Source organism: Leptonotus elevatus, chromosome 5 (assembly GCF_054856555.1).
Source record: "Leptonotus elevatus isolate MCC_2025b chromosome 5, RoL_Lele_1.0, whole genome shotgun sequence".
NCBI classification, from domain to species: domain Eukaryota; kingdom Metazoa; phylum Chordata; class Actinopteri; order Syngnathiformes; family Syngnathidae; genus Leptonotus; species Leptonotus elevatus.
This window is the reverse complement of record NC_141243.1, coordinates 6,440,716-6,453,286: the sequence shown is the minus strand read 5'-3', so window position 1 is coordinate 6,453,286 and position 12,571 is coordinate 6,440,716. Positions and strand designations below refer to the sequence as shown.

Genomic DNA, 12,571 nt, shown 5'->3' with positions numbered 1-12,571 from the left:
TAAATGTATTGTTTATGCATTTATTCAACCTCTCTGTTTTATCACAAACAAATAAACACAAAACAAAACTGGAAATTGTTCTATTAAAAAAGGGAACATCAGTGAATAATGTTATAATAGGCCTACTCGATTTTCTGCAATAACACAGTACTTATAGATTGACCAAAAAAAACAACAACTTCAAAACAGATTTAACAAAATCAAAAAGTGAATTCACCAAAATACACAATACATAATGTGCAAAACTTTATTAGCATTTGAAAGCTGTGTTGTCATGAATTGAACCAGTGTACAATAACTTTTAAAGAACTTTTTAGAAGAAAAATTTAAACAAAATATAAATCCGTGGCCTTCCACGAGTGCAGGTATTTTATTAAATGAATACAAAGAAGTATGAAAAATAACATTTTGAAGAGAAATTGGCAAAACAAATCTCCTTTTATTTCTTTGCAGGCTGTGCTTTGGATTCCGGCTGCTCTTTCATCTGCAGTTCGATCTCACTTTGGCTTCTTATTAGAAGCACTGAGCCTTGTTTGTTCCCTCAAGGCAACAATATACAATTATGGAGAAGGGGAATATGAGCAGATCCCCCCCCCCCCCATGAAAAACAGAAAGATGAGCAACGCTATCTGGAAACCAAAATCATCAAATCAAATAATAAGCAAATCATTTTCCCTCCTTTTTTTTTTTTTTTTGCCGAAACCAGGAGAGATGGGAATCAAATTAAAAGGAAATTAGGCCTTGAAACCATCAGCCACAGTTGTCTCATTACAGCACAAAGATAATCCTCAAAAGCATTAAGCCACACACACACACACACACATTTACACACGCGCAGAACGGGCATGGGGGAGAAAAAGGATTTCACAGCTAAAAGTTAAACAATAGTCAGGATGTGAAGTGAAGGGGGAATAAGGGGAAAGTACATATTTAAGAAAGTGTCTGAGGTATCATGAGATTTGACTCACGTGCCACACATTAGAAGCATATTTAAGCCTTGAGTGGTTTATGAAACTGAATTATTATTTTTTTTATCATGTTTGTGTCACATATTCGAGATTATGTGCGACGGAGCAGCCGGTTGTCACATCTAAGAACACAAGAAGAGGACTTTAAAAATAGATATGTTATACTTTTCTCTAACATCATTCAGGCTTAGAATAATATTGAGATCTTGGATTTGCTGACATGTGTCATCTATTGCGGCTTTGTGAGCGCTGAGAGCGGACTTACGGCTCCTGTTCAAACGCGATATCCCTTAAATCCATTTCATGCTCGACTTCTAAGTGATTTTAAATGCGCACCCGCGCAATCGAGGTACTCAACGTAGATTTGGATTTGTTTTTCAGATTGTCGCGTCCAATCGAGACGATCCAATCACTTGGAGGCAAAAATTCTAAACAGAGTAAAAACTTTTTTTTTTTTTTTGCACCGTGTCCCCACAATGATGTTTAAGACCATCAAACACATTTAAATATTAGACAAAGATAGCCCAAGTAAACATAAGATGCAGTACTGGTAAAGAACAGAATGCATGGCAAGTCGTCCAGGTTCTGAAGTAACAAAGCAGCCCCAGACCATAAAACTGTTGGTACGTCCGAACAACTTTTGGCTCATCAGTCCACAAAATATTCTTCCAAAAATCAAAGAGGGAGGCCAACAATCAATTTGAGGTTGTCTTCGGTTCCTTTGTGGCCACTTGGACGAGCCGTCGCTGAGCTCTTAGGGTCGATTCTGTACACTTCTTGTAGAGTAAATCTGACTCTATTTAGAGTGGGACCAAATAGACTCAGTTTAGAGTAGACCTAATATTTATACTTGGAAAAGAGTAAAATAAAGAATTGAAAAAAAAAAAAAAGAGTCACAAACTCATGACCTTTAGCTTGGGAGACAGCCGAGCAGCTTCTGCTGTGTGTTAGTATAAGTTGCTCCTGTCAGCTGGAATTTTCCTAACACTAAGAGGAGACCAAAAACAATGTTTTTGGTCTCCTCTTGGAGGTAAGCAAAGAGTAGGAGGGGCATAGCTCAGATGCTAGTGTGGCAGTCTCCTAAGCTGAAGGTCGTGAGTTCATTCCTCAACCTTTGAGTGACTTTTATTATTATTTTTGAATTGTTTTTCTAACCGCTTTGGACCGTGACATTTTGTCGCAGCTTTTTGGTTATCTTTTGGCAACTTTATTTTGTAACACATTTTTGATTTCAGTGACTTTTTGATTGAACCGATCTGGACGAAATCAGGTTTGGTTATGGTCAGTGAAAACTAAACTGCAACGTGGTCAGCTACAGTAAGGGCAAGTACTTTTCCACAGCGACCAGCAAATTTAGAATAAAAATTTTCTTTAATAAATCAAATCACTATTTAAAAACGGCATTTTATGTTTATTGGGTTATCTTTGTCTGATATTTACATTTGTTTCCATACACCCACTTTATCAAAAAAGTATGCAACAAAGTAAAAACTTGAGAAGAGAGCAAATACATTTTCACTGTATTGCATTAAGGGAAGAGGAATATATACATAACTAAATTGCAAATATGTTTCAAAATTGAGCTTGATAAAAGAATTTGAAAAGTTGTGCATGTGGGAGTTCGACAATGAAATCATAAAAACAACACAACAAATGTTGAACACACTTATTACAAACAATTATGCAGAGATAAAAAAAATAAGCAAGAAAATAAAAGTTTTATCTACTCTGACTGCAGGGCGGTTGATGCGAGGTGTACCACAGGGCACTGTACCCGGCCCACGTCATCTTAGGCTGTACAACCCTTGGGAAACACAAACTCCCACACATATAGCTTTGACAGTTACGCTCATTCAGAAGCAAAACAAAATGTTCTTGTGATGTACACAACGCTGAATCGAACCTTTGTCTCTTACCAAAACAAAACCAACAATAAATAGGCTGTTGTGTAACGCCGGAAGGGAGAAACAACACTCAGGGAGCGGAACAAGGAGGTCAGAGAAGCTTGGAATAAAAAACCCAAAACCTTAGCCTCCTTTATCTGAAATCCCTCCCGTACACTCTACACTATCGCTCCAATTAAGTCATTGCTGTTTTACAAATCTTGGTGTTTGCTTTTGAGGGAGCTGCTGCGCGTGGTAACCGTGTTGGACGTCTCCTCTGCCTCCTCGTCCTCTTTCGCCTCCACGACCTCACCAAAGAACCTGAAGATGGAGTCAAAACTCATCCAGGAGGTCAACTCGTGCCGTTCTGTGCCTACACACAAAAAACACACACAGGAGAAAACTTTCAAATCAAAGGAAGAAACATTCTCTTGAATATTGCTCACAAATCTTTGTCAGTGAGCACGTCTTCTTTGCCGAGATCATTCATCCACCTTCACAGTTAGGGGTGCGCTGACAAATTTTCTTTTTTAGCTCTGGGATCAAACAATGATGAAAGCCAAAATGACTTTAAGACTCTCTGGTCCCTTGGTGCACTTCTCAGGCCTGAATCATGAGAGTCAGAACAGCCTATGACCCGCTGGTCCAATGGGACATGCTTTATATGTTATCCAAGCAGATCGCTGATAATCAACACCACTGCTTGGTCTTCTTTCCATTTCAGGCCTTCCAAACAAAACCTACAGTTATGCACAAAGGACGCACTAAGCGAAACCAGTGGAGCGGTCCTGCTCGATTCTAAAGAGTCGATTGAGGGAAGTGGAGGTGGAAGTGGGGAGAGGTGACTCCCCGTGCTGGGTTTCTTCCAGGTTAGCCAGTTCCCAAGTTGGGGTCGCACTGCATTTGGAAATCTGGTACATGCACCTCAGGTTCCTTGAGAGTGACTTTTGTATCTTCTAAGCAGGCGACTGCTGCAACAGACAACCGTGGCTTGGCGGCGGAGTGTCCGCCATGAGGACAGCTTGAGGCCAACATATTCCGACACTTGCTCAAAAGTCAGAGCGGGAGGATCCGAAAGAACTTTTGAAGTTTGATTAATTTCGGTTGGAAAAAAATGTTTAGCGAATAATAGCATTAGAAATAATTGGCTTCAGGGTAAAAATGTTGCTGTTATAAAACCTTTATTTATTCTCTAAGCACAGGCATTAAAAACTGAATGACGGTAACTTTCTAAGGTAAAGTATTTAATTTTCACACAAAACTCGTAACGCAATTTATTTCAGTTTTGTTTTGGACAATACAAGGTGATATTTTGCTTTGAATTTGAGATTGAAAAAAAAAAGTGTATGGCGGCAGTGAACTCAACTCATCGCAACAAACAATTGGGTAGATAATAGGGCTCAACCTATTGATTTTTGACCATTTTGAAAAATAATCAAAGTTAAAAAAAATCTGATAATATTGCAACCATTTCCCCAAGATCCTCTTCCCATGCAACACAAGCAATAAATTAATCTGTTAAATTAGCAAACAATAAATAAATAAAAATTGTAGAAAATAACACCCTCACGTGGACTGACCAAAAAGTATAGATAAAAAAATAAAATAAAATAAATTTGCCAAATTGTGATTTATGAGGTTTCGGCCCAATGCCAGCGATAAACAGTGTAAAAAAATTCAGCATCTTTGCAATCTGAAAATTGTATTACACACACAAAAGTGTAAATTGAAGTTGTCTGTAGTAATAGTTTGATGTGAATGTAGTATAGTGCATTTTTTTCATGGTTACATACTAGATTGCCACACGCACGCACCCCCCCCCCCCCCCCCCACACACACAATAACCTTCAGGCTAGAAACTGAAGCTGCTTAGCGAGTACCTGTAACTGAACTTGAGAACACTTCTTTTCTTTCTTTCTTTTTTTTTTTTTTACCTCCCAGTGGGAGATTAAATTTTTCATTGCAGCTATTTCGACTTTTGTGTTTACATCCCTGGAAGTAATGCGTTTTCTGTTTTGAATCTTTTTTTTTTTTATCTGCATACTTAAGACTTCTTTTTTGTTGCTACCTGTATTTGTTTGCGACGATAAGAATATTGAAATAGGCTCTCCTAATTTTCTACGGAGGATTAAAAAAGGATAAGCCTCGTATCTAAAATCAGTTCATGCAGTGAGCGGAAAAAAATGTAGAAAAGTGCAACCTTGCGTTCTTGCTTTCTCCTTCCTCCTCCTCTCCACTGCGGACGGGGGATTGGCTATAAAAAGATAGACTAGAAGGCCGCGGGGATACAATTAGGAAGCACCTTAAAGGCTCTCTCACCGTCGACGGGCCTCTGATGACCACTGCGCTGACCCCATGTTTATTAGATTGACCTCTGCCTGGATGCATTAATAGAGATGTCGTGTGTGTGTGTGTGTGTGTGCTTGTGTGTGTACAAGACCGGAGAGCTTGGCCGTAAACTTCGGCGCTTTCTGCGGTGTTTGTTCAAAGTTGTGTGGAAGAGTTTGCGAGAGGGGGTGGGGGGGAGAGGAGCCGGGGGGGTGTCGGGTTTTGGATCGAAGTCATCACCTTGGGTCATGTTTAGCCGTCTGACAATCATGAGAGCAAACGAGCCGACATTCTCGGTGAGTGTGCTCCCTGTGCACGGCTCCCTTTAAACATGCGCCTCTGGAAAAGCCAAACACAACCTTCTCACACCGCTTATCTATCATTTATATCCAATTGGAGGCAAAATGTTCCTCTCTCGCTACTTTTGACTTGTGTTTTGTCCTGTTTTTTTTTTTATCCCCCTTCCCAGCACAAGCGATCAATGCCGCGGCGCTCTACCGCTCACCCCGAACTGGCGGTGAACTCCCACCGAACGTCGGCGGGCTCTTCACCCTATCCCGTCACTTGGGGGGGGTCACCGGGGGGGCGTCGCTGTGCCAATATGCAGATGAGCCCGTGCCCCTCCGATGACTGGTCTTAAGCCCCACCCCCCTCTATAGGGTGGCGGCTAACAACGCTGGTACACATCAACCTGCTCTGACACGCTAAATAGGCCTTTAACAGCGTAAGCACACCCTTCAATTAATTGCCAAAGTGTGTCGCACCTAATGGATGTTGTCAGAGATGCAATGTGTTCACTGATTTACAGGCTGACCCCCAATGGTCAGCCACTACAGACTGAAAGGGGTGGCGGCGAGTTGATTACCTCAGCGATGTTACAAATCAAATTAATATCTTGAAAAGATGTGGGGATCAATGAGGTGTCATCCAGCAATACACTGTGAGCGTAAAGTGACCCCATAAACATGACAGGACAACGTTTTAGCAGTTGAGTAAAAATGTATATCAAGAGATAAGTGGATTTATTTATGAGCAATTAAACTAAAACACGGCAATAATAAAATCAATCATGGAAATATTTTGGGTAGTTTGCACAGATGTTAAAAATAAAGCTCGGGCCTTAAGACAATTATTATAACTACACAACTCTTTTAAAGTGATGAGTGCAATGCTATAAAAATATATTGAACATTTCTTACAAAACAAACCAAAAACTTGGTTCATTTTGTAGTTTTGTACAAGACAAGCAAAACATTTGGGTTGCTTTGTACAAGACAACCCCAACAATTGTGTCACGTTGTACATGACAACCCCTAAAAAAATTGGGTAGTTTTGTAGAAGACAACCCAAAAAATTGGGTTGTTTTGTACAAGACATGGCAAAAAATTGTGTCGCGCTGTACAAGACAACCCCCTAAAAATTGGGTAGTTTTGTACACGACAACCCGAAAAATTGGGTCGTTTTGTCCAAGACAAGCCAAAAATTTGGGTCGCTTTGTACAAGACAACCCCAAAAATTGGGTCGTTTTGTCCAAGACAAGCCAAAAAAGGGATCATTGTGTATAAGCCAAACCAAAAAATTGGGCCGTGTTGTACAAGACAACCCAAATAATTGGTTAAAGTCGCGGATCAGTCCATTTTTGACCCATATTGGGTTCATTTTGACATAACTGTTTCTAGACTTAAAGAAGAAGCAGCATACTTCTGCAATAAAAAATGTAATTTATTTGAAAGCTTTCAACACATCTTAACCAGAGGCGGCAATAATTATAGAGGGCACTGCATGCCTTGCCTTATCGTGAAATGTTTCTGCCCTGTGATGGGCAGTTGACTGTTAACCAGTCAACTCAATGAGCTCTAGAAAATAAATGGCTGGATGGAGTGCTTCACAAAACGCACAAGTTCCAAACAGATGAGGGCTAACGAATAAATGCAAGCTCCTACGCTTGATTCAGATACACAAACATGATATCAGGCCACTTGCGTGCTCTCCACTCAGGGTCATGACAGAATTTCAGCCAAACTCCTGGCCTCTGGCTTTGTTTTCAAGCCTTGTGTGTGTGTGTGTGTGTGTGTGTGGTTGCAGAAGCTGTATCACTTTTGCCCCAGCCACACTGTGTATCTGATCCCTGATATTCAGCCTCGTCCTCTGTCACAGCCACTGTAGACCTCTCAGGGTAATTGACTGACTGTTTGATCCCGTGTGTCTACACTCCTACACAGCGATTTGCCACTTGCAAGCAATTCCTCATGCATGGCGCGCGCGCGCGCACACACATTCACACTCACGTGTTTCCCTCCTCTACCGACAAACGCACACAGTTGTTATCGTTTGTGTGCAGCGGGGAAAGGGAACAAGAGAGGAGGAGAGCTGTTAAAAAGGAAACACAGAAACTCCTCCATAGCTATGGGCCATGCTTTCTTCCCCGCGCAGCAAACGCCGCATGCTGTTACAAATGGTAATCTGCTCTGATTGTCACCAATTTCAAAACAAACGCTAGGTGACTGAAAAGCCAAAGTGACGCCCCGAGTGATACTCCGACAGAAAGCCTGAATCAAAGCGTGCCGACTATAATTAGGTTCCATCTGGCCGACATTATTTAAAGTTGCAACAGTTAATTGCTTGTGTACAAATGGCCCATTTTATTTGAATCAAACTCTTTTTTTTCAGTGATTCGTAATTACACTGATGCAAAGAGGGGCCATATCTCTGTAAAACACTTATTAAGAGGACTTTGGGACATGGAAAACTTAAAGTGGTGATTTTTTTTTCAGATGCTGAATTACATTTCTTGAAACAATTAATACACTGTAAAAACAAGTGGGCCAAAATAACCCAATTTTGGTCAAAAATGGACTGATCCACAAGTTGGGTGCTTTTGACGCAACTTTCTAGGTTGATTTGCACAAAATTGGGCCATTTAGTACAAGAAAACCTAGCATTTTTTTGTTTTGTACAAGTCAACCCAACAAAATTGGGTCATTTTGTATAAGACAATCAAAAAAAAAAGAGGAAAAAAGGTAGTTTTGTACTTTTTAAAAATGTCGGTTCAAAAACTGGACCGACTCAGTAGCTTGGGTCAGGTTTACCCAACTTTGGGTTGTTTTGTACAAAACGATCAAATTTTTGGGGTTGTTTTGTACAAAATGACAGAAAATTGGGTCAAATTGATCCAAGTGGTCCAATTTTTGACCCAAATTGGGGTTATTTTGACCCAGTAGTTTTAAAAGTGTATAAAACAACCCCCAAAATTCGGTTGTTTTGTTTAAGACAATCAAAAAAAAGAAAGAAAAAAAAAGTAGTTTTGTACTTTTTCAAACTGTTGGGTCAAAAACTGAACCGACACATTGACTTGGGTCAGGTTTATCGACAACAAAGAGTTCTGTACAAATTCATCCAGAAAATGTCAAATTTTTGACCCCAAATTGGGTTGTTTTTGACTCAGTAGTTTTAAGAGTGTGTAAAACAACCCAAAAAATTGGGTCGTTTTGTACAGGGCAAACCCAAAAATTGGGTCATTTTGTAAAAGACAACCCAAAAAGTTGGGCCAAGTATTTTTCACCCAACTGTTTTTAGAGTGTAAAGTGCCCTTTACAAGTGTGTTCAACATTTCATGAAGTCCAATTTAAACAAAGGAGCTAGTGAAAGATTTAATCACAGTGAGAGTAGAAATGACAACATGGAGTAGCAAAAAGGGCAGATGATATTAAATCATGCAGAAGTAAACATTTTCTCATTTCCTTTTTGAGCACAAACAAAGCATTTTCTTATCAATTTCCTAACGACGGTAACCTAAGCTTTTGTTTTATCTCGGTGCGGGGGCCAGTCAGCGAGCGCATTTTGTAGCGATCCCTTGCTGGATGTAACCTTAGCCGGGCTGCTGTTTGTGGAAACTATCTGTTGCATAGATCAGCCGAGGGGAATCACTATCTGTATCCTGCTTGTCAGACGGTCGGATTTCCGCCGCTGACGCTCTCCGATATTAAACGATCTTCCGCGTCGCGTGTGTGCGCGTTCGCAGAGAACGCATTTGTGTGCGTAGTTTCTTCTTGCACGCAGACACACGGGTCAAGAATGTCGTTTGCCCCCCCGTGAGGTTGTGGGCCATGTTGCCACTGGAGATGAGGTCAAAGGGAGCCGGGCAGGTGACAGCTGACAGAAACTCGGCCCTCTTCAAGAAAACATGCAACCCTTGTCTTCACTCCAAAAGCTAATTAAATCCAAATCTATCCTGCTCTCTATTGCCGCTGCACAATTTCCACTCAGGGTAATGACATCCACAACTGACATGCTCTTAATCAGGAATTGTTTACGCCATACCCTGTTAGGCATCTAATTCTTAATAAAAATCAACATATCAGTAAGGTTTAACACCTTGACAATAACAAGAAAGACAGAAAATATTGAGGAAAAACAACGAGACAATCTACCGACGATCAAAACAGTTTTTACGCTACGGCTCCTTCTTCTCGAATGCAAATCATTTTTAATGCTAGTCCGTTAAGTGGGATCTGCGTTTCCCCTTCGTACTGCTTTTAATTACTTGTCTTATTATTGTGTGCTGTTGTTGGACAAAAACAAGGCATAACTCATTAAACGCCTCGAGATGAGGAAGCTGAATCGTTAGTTGCGGGGACTCACTTCGAATTCAAAATAGTCGAGACAAACATTGAGAGAAAGCAGAATGTCATTGAAATAATAAGCAACTTTAGATTCAATTTCTCGGAGAAACTAATGCAATGTTTAGTTTCATGAAAAACTGTCCTTGTAGCCGAGTGAAAACATGAAAGGAGGTAGAAAGTAATACACAGCGTTAAAGTTTATTTTCTTTGTCCCTCCCGTCACATCACCGAGCCTTCCCTCCTTGACACCTCCCACCCAGACACTGAGTGTTTTTTTTTCATATTGATGTGAATAAGTGGCCTTGGCTTTCAAAAAGGACCCCCACTTTTATAGACTTGGAGAGGAGTAGTTACAAGATAACCCCAACCCAAGGACAGCGCGGGCTATTTGATAGCAGTGTCAAACCCTGCCCTCTTCTCTGTGCTGCAAAACGAAAGCCCAAACACGCTCTGGCCTCGACAGCATCGTTCTGTCAATTGTTTTATTCTGATCCACGCAGATGGGATGAGATGTTTTGAAGTAAAAAAAAAAAGAAGGGTTATTGGTAACAGTTGTACTTCATTTAGATGTTAGAAGAAAGTAATGGAATACACGGTAGACGATTGGTTAGCACGTACGCCTCGCTGTTCTGAGGTCGCGGTTCAAATCTCAGCTCTGACATCCGTCATATTCCAATACTAATAAAAGTGGACTCTACAAGTTATACAAAACTATCAAGCATCAACTGGTATGAATTCCTCAATAAACAAGAAGACAACATAATTCCAAACGTCAACTATAACTGAAAAGACGTAGGAAGAAGTAGGGATGTTTACAACACAAAAATAATCCATGTTAGAATGTGCACCGCACTGATAAAAGACAAAGTATAATTGTGTGCCAATTTGACAAAACAGGATTTACGTGTGTGTGATGTCATGACCAAAAAGGTATTCATGTCACTTTTATGATGGGGCAACAGTACAGGAAGTGCAACTGTGACATTTTCAAAACAGGAAGCAGGATAGGGTGACACACCAAAAATAATACAATATATGCATGTATCGTAACTCTAAAAATAAAAGTAGGTACAAATTAACAGTAGCTGCTACGTCATTTCTTCTTGCTGACCACTCATGCTGCAGTCTAAGTGTAATCAACATTAGCACACTGTCAACATTGCACAGGCCTCCTTGCACGTCCAAGCCCTTTTGTTCCATAAGCAGCACAACTGGTTGGACCCTAAATGACAAACACTCGCTCGCCTGACACCTTTTTTGTTTTTGTCCTACTGAGGGCCATTGAAGAGCTTCTGTTTCTACAGTATGACTACGCACAAAAAGCAGCATATGTGAAAGAAGAGGCCCACGTAAAAGATTGGCCATAACACATGCGTGTATATGCAGAAATGACATTTCGCGGGCACAAATGCACACATTTCGCGCGACGTACTCACTCGTTACGAGGCAAAAAATCACGACACGCAGCCTTGCCAAAGACTGGACGAGAGTATGTGCACACTCAAATATATCACGGAAATCACATCAAGCTGCACACTGGCTGCCCCCACTTCACTATACTACACTCACTCCACACGCACACAAGCGCACAACCTCAGCTCCACTTCAACACAATGAGGTCTGAAACACGCAGACACGCACGCAGCAGACTCTCCTTGGCACCTTAAGGACAATGCCGGGCATAGAGAAGCGCACACACTTGCACACAAATATACACCCTTCTACAATTTGAGACATGCACACATCATTGAGTGACAAAAGAGGTGGTGGAGGAGGGAAGGGGTACGAGAGGGCCCCCCCCTGCACCTGTAAGAAAGACAGGCTGCTTTCAGTGTCAATGCTGACTGAATAGACAGCCTTGGAGAGTGAGAACCCCCAACCTAGCGCGCACACACACACCTTGCATTGAGGCCTCCTTCAATAACTAGAGTGCAAGTTCAATACAACAATGCCAAAATCATTGTCCAATGCAAGGTAATATTTCATACCTGAAGGTATTATACTCTGGGAACATGCAATAAAGAGTTCACGGTAATATTTGAAATTATTATAATTTTTTTTTTAAATGACACCATATTAATATCCAACCTTGGGCTGTAAATGTCTCACTCTGCCCTCACCATTTTCAGCGATTATAAACCGAATAAAAACATATCATCTTATAATTTTCTGCACAATAGATTGAAGAACATTCATGTCCTTGAACAAGTGCAGTCATGACCAGCATTTGGTCTTTATAACAGATTCTGGGCGAGTTCAGCTGCATCGCATATATGAAATGCTAGTTAATGTAATGACATGTCACTTGTGTCAGTGATGACACGAGACTTTTGAACGTCAAGGAAAGAAAGTAAGTAACCAATTTCCTCATAAATGTGCAGGTCAGCTCGGGCCGCGTATTGCCAGCAACCTCGTGATACAATACGTTTTACGATACAGAGGTCACAGACATGGCCTTTTTATGAAAATACTCATACGTACACCACAATGATATTTTTATTATGCTAGATGGCAAACATATTTTCTTCTTCTAATGTTACCGCCAGCGCCATGCCTGGTCAAAATGTGTGCGCACTGCATTGCAAGAAGCGACTTTCAGAATAAACTTTATGACTAAAAGTGCAATATCAATTCTGACGCCATCAATTTGGATACTGTAGAAAATGCTACGGAAAATAAAGCTAATTAATACCCCTTATAGTGTGAAGGCTGTATGGTGTAAGTTTATACTTTAGTTAAATAATATTATTTAAAATCGCACTACAAAAAA

At 40.7% G+C, this 12,571-nt stretch overlaps 1 protein-coding gene across 3 annotated transcripts in view; it reads right to left on the bottom strand.

The window, feature by feature from the left end:
* Positions 1-233: 233 nt before the first annotated feature.
* arb2a (ARB2 cotranscriptional regulator A) overlaps positions 234-12,571 on the bottom strand; it is a 150,928-nt gene continuing 138,590 nt past the window's right edge. For all 3 annotated transcript variants that reach the window (XM_086076600.1, XM_086076599.1, XM_086076601.1), the window contains exon 11: positions 234-3,224. In XM_086076600.1, coding sequence (XP_085932726.1) covers positions 3,064-3,224 — 161 coding nt within the window. In that variant the 3' untranslated portion in view covers positions 234-3,063. The remainder of the gene's footprint in view (positions 3,225-12,571) is intronic.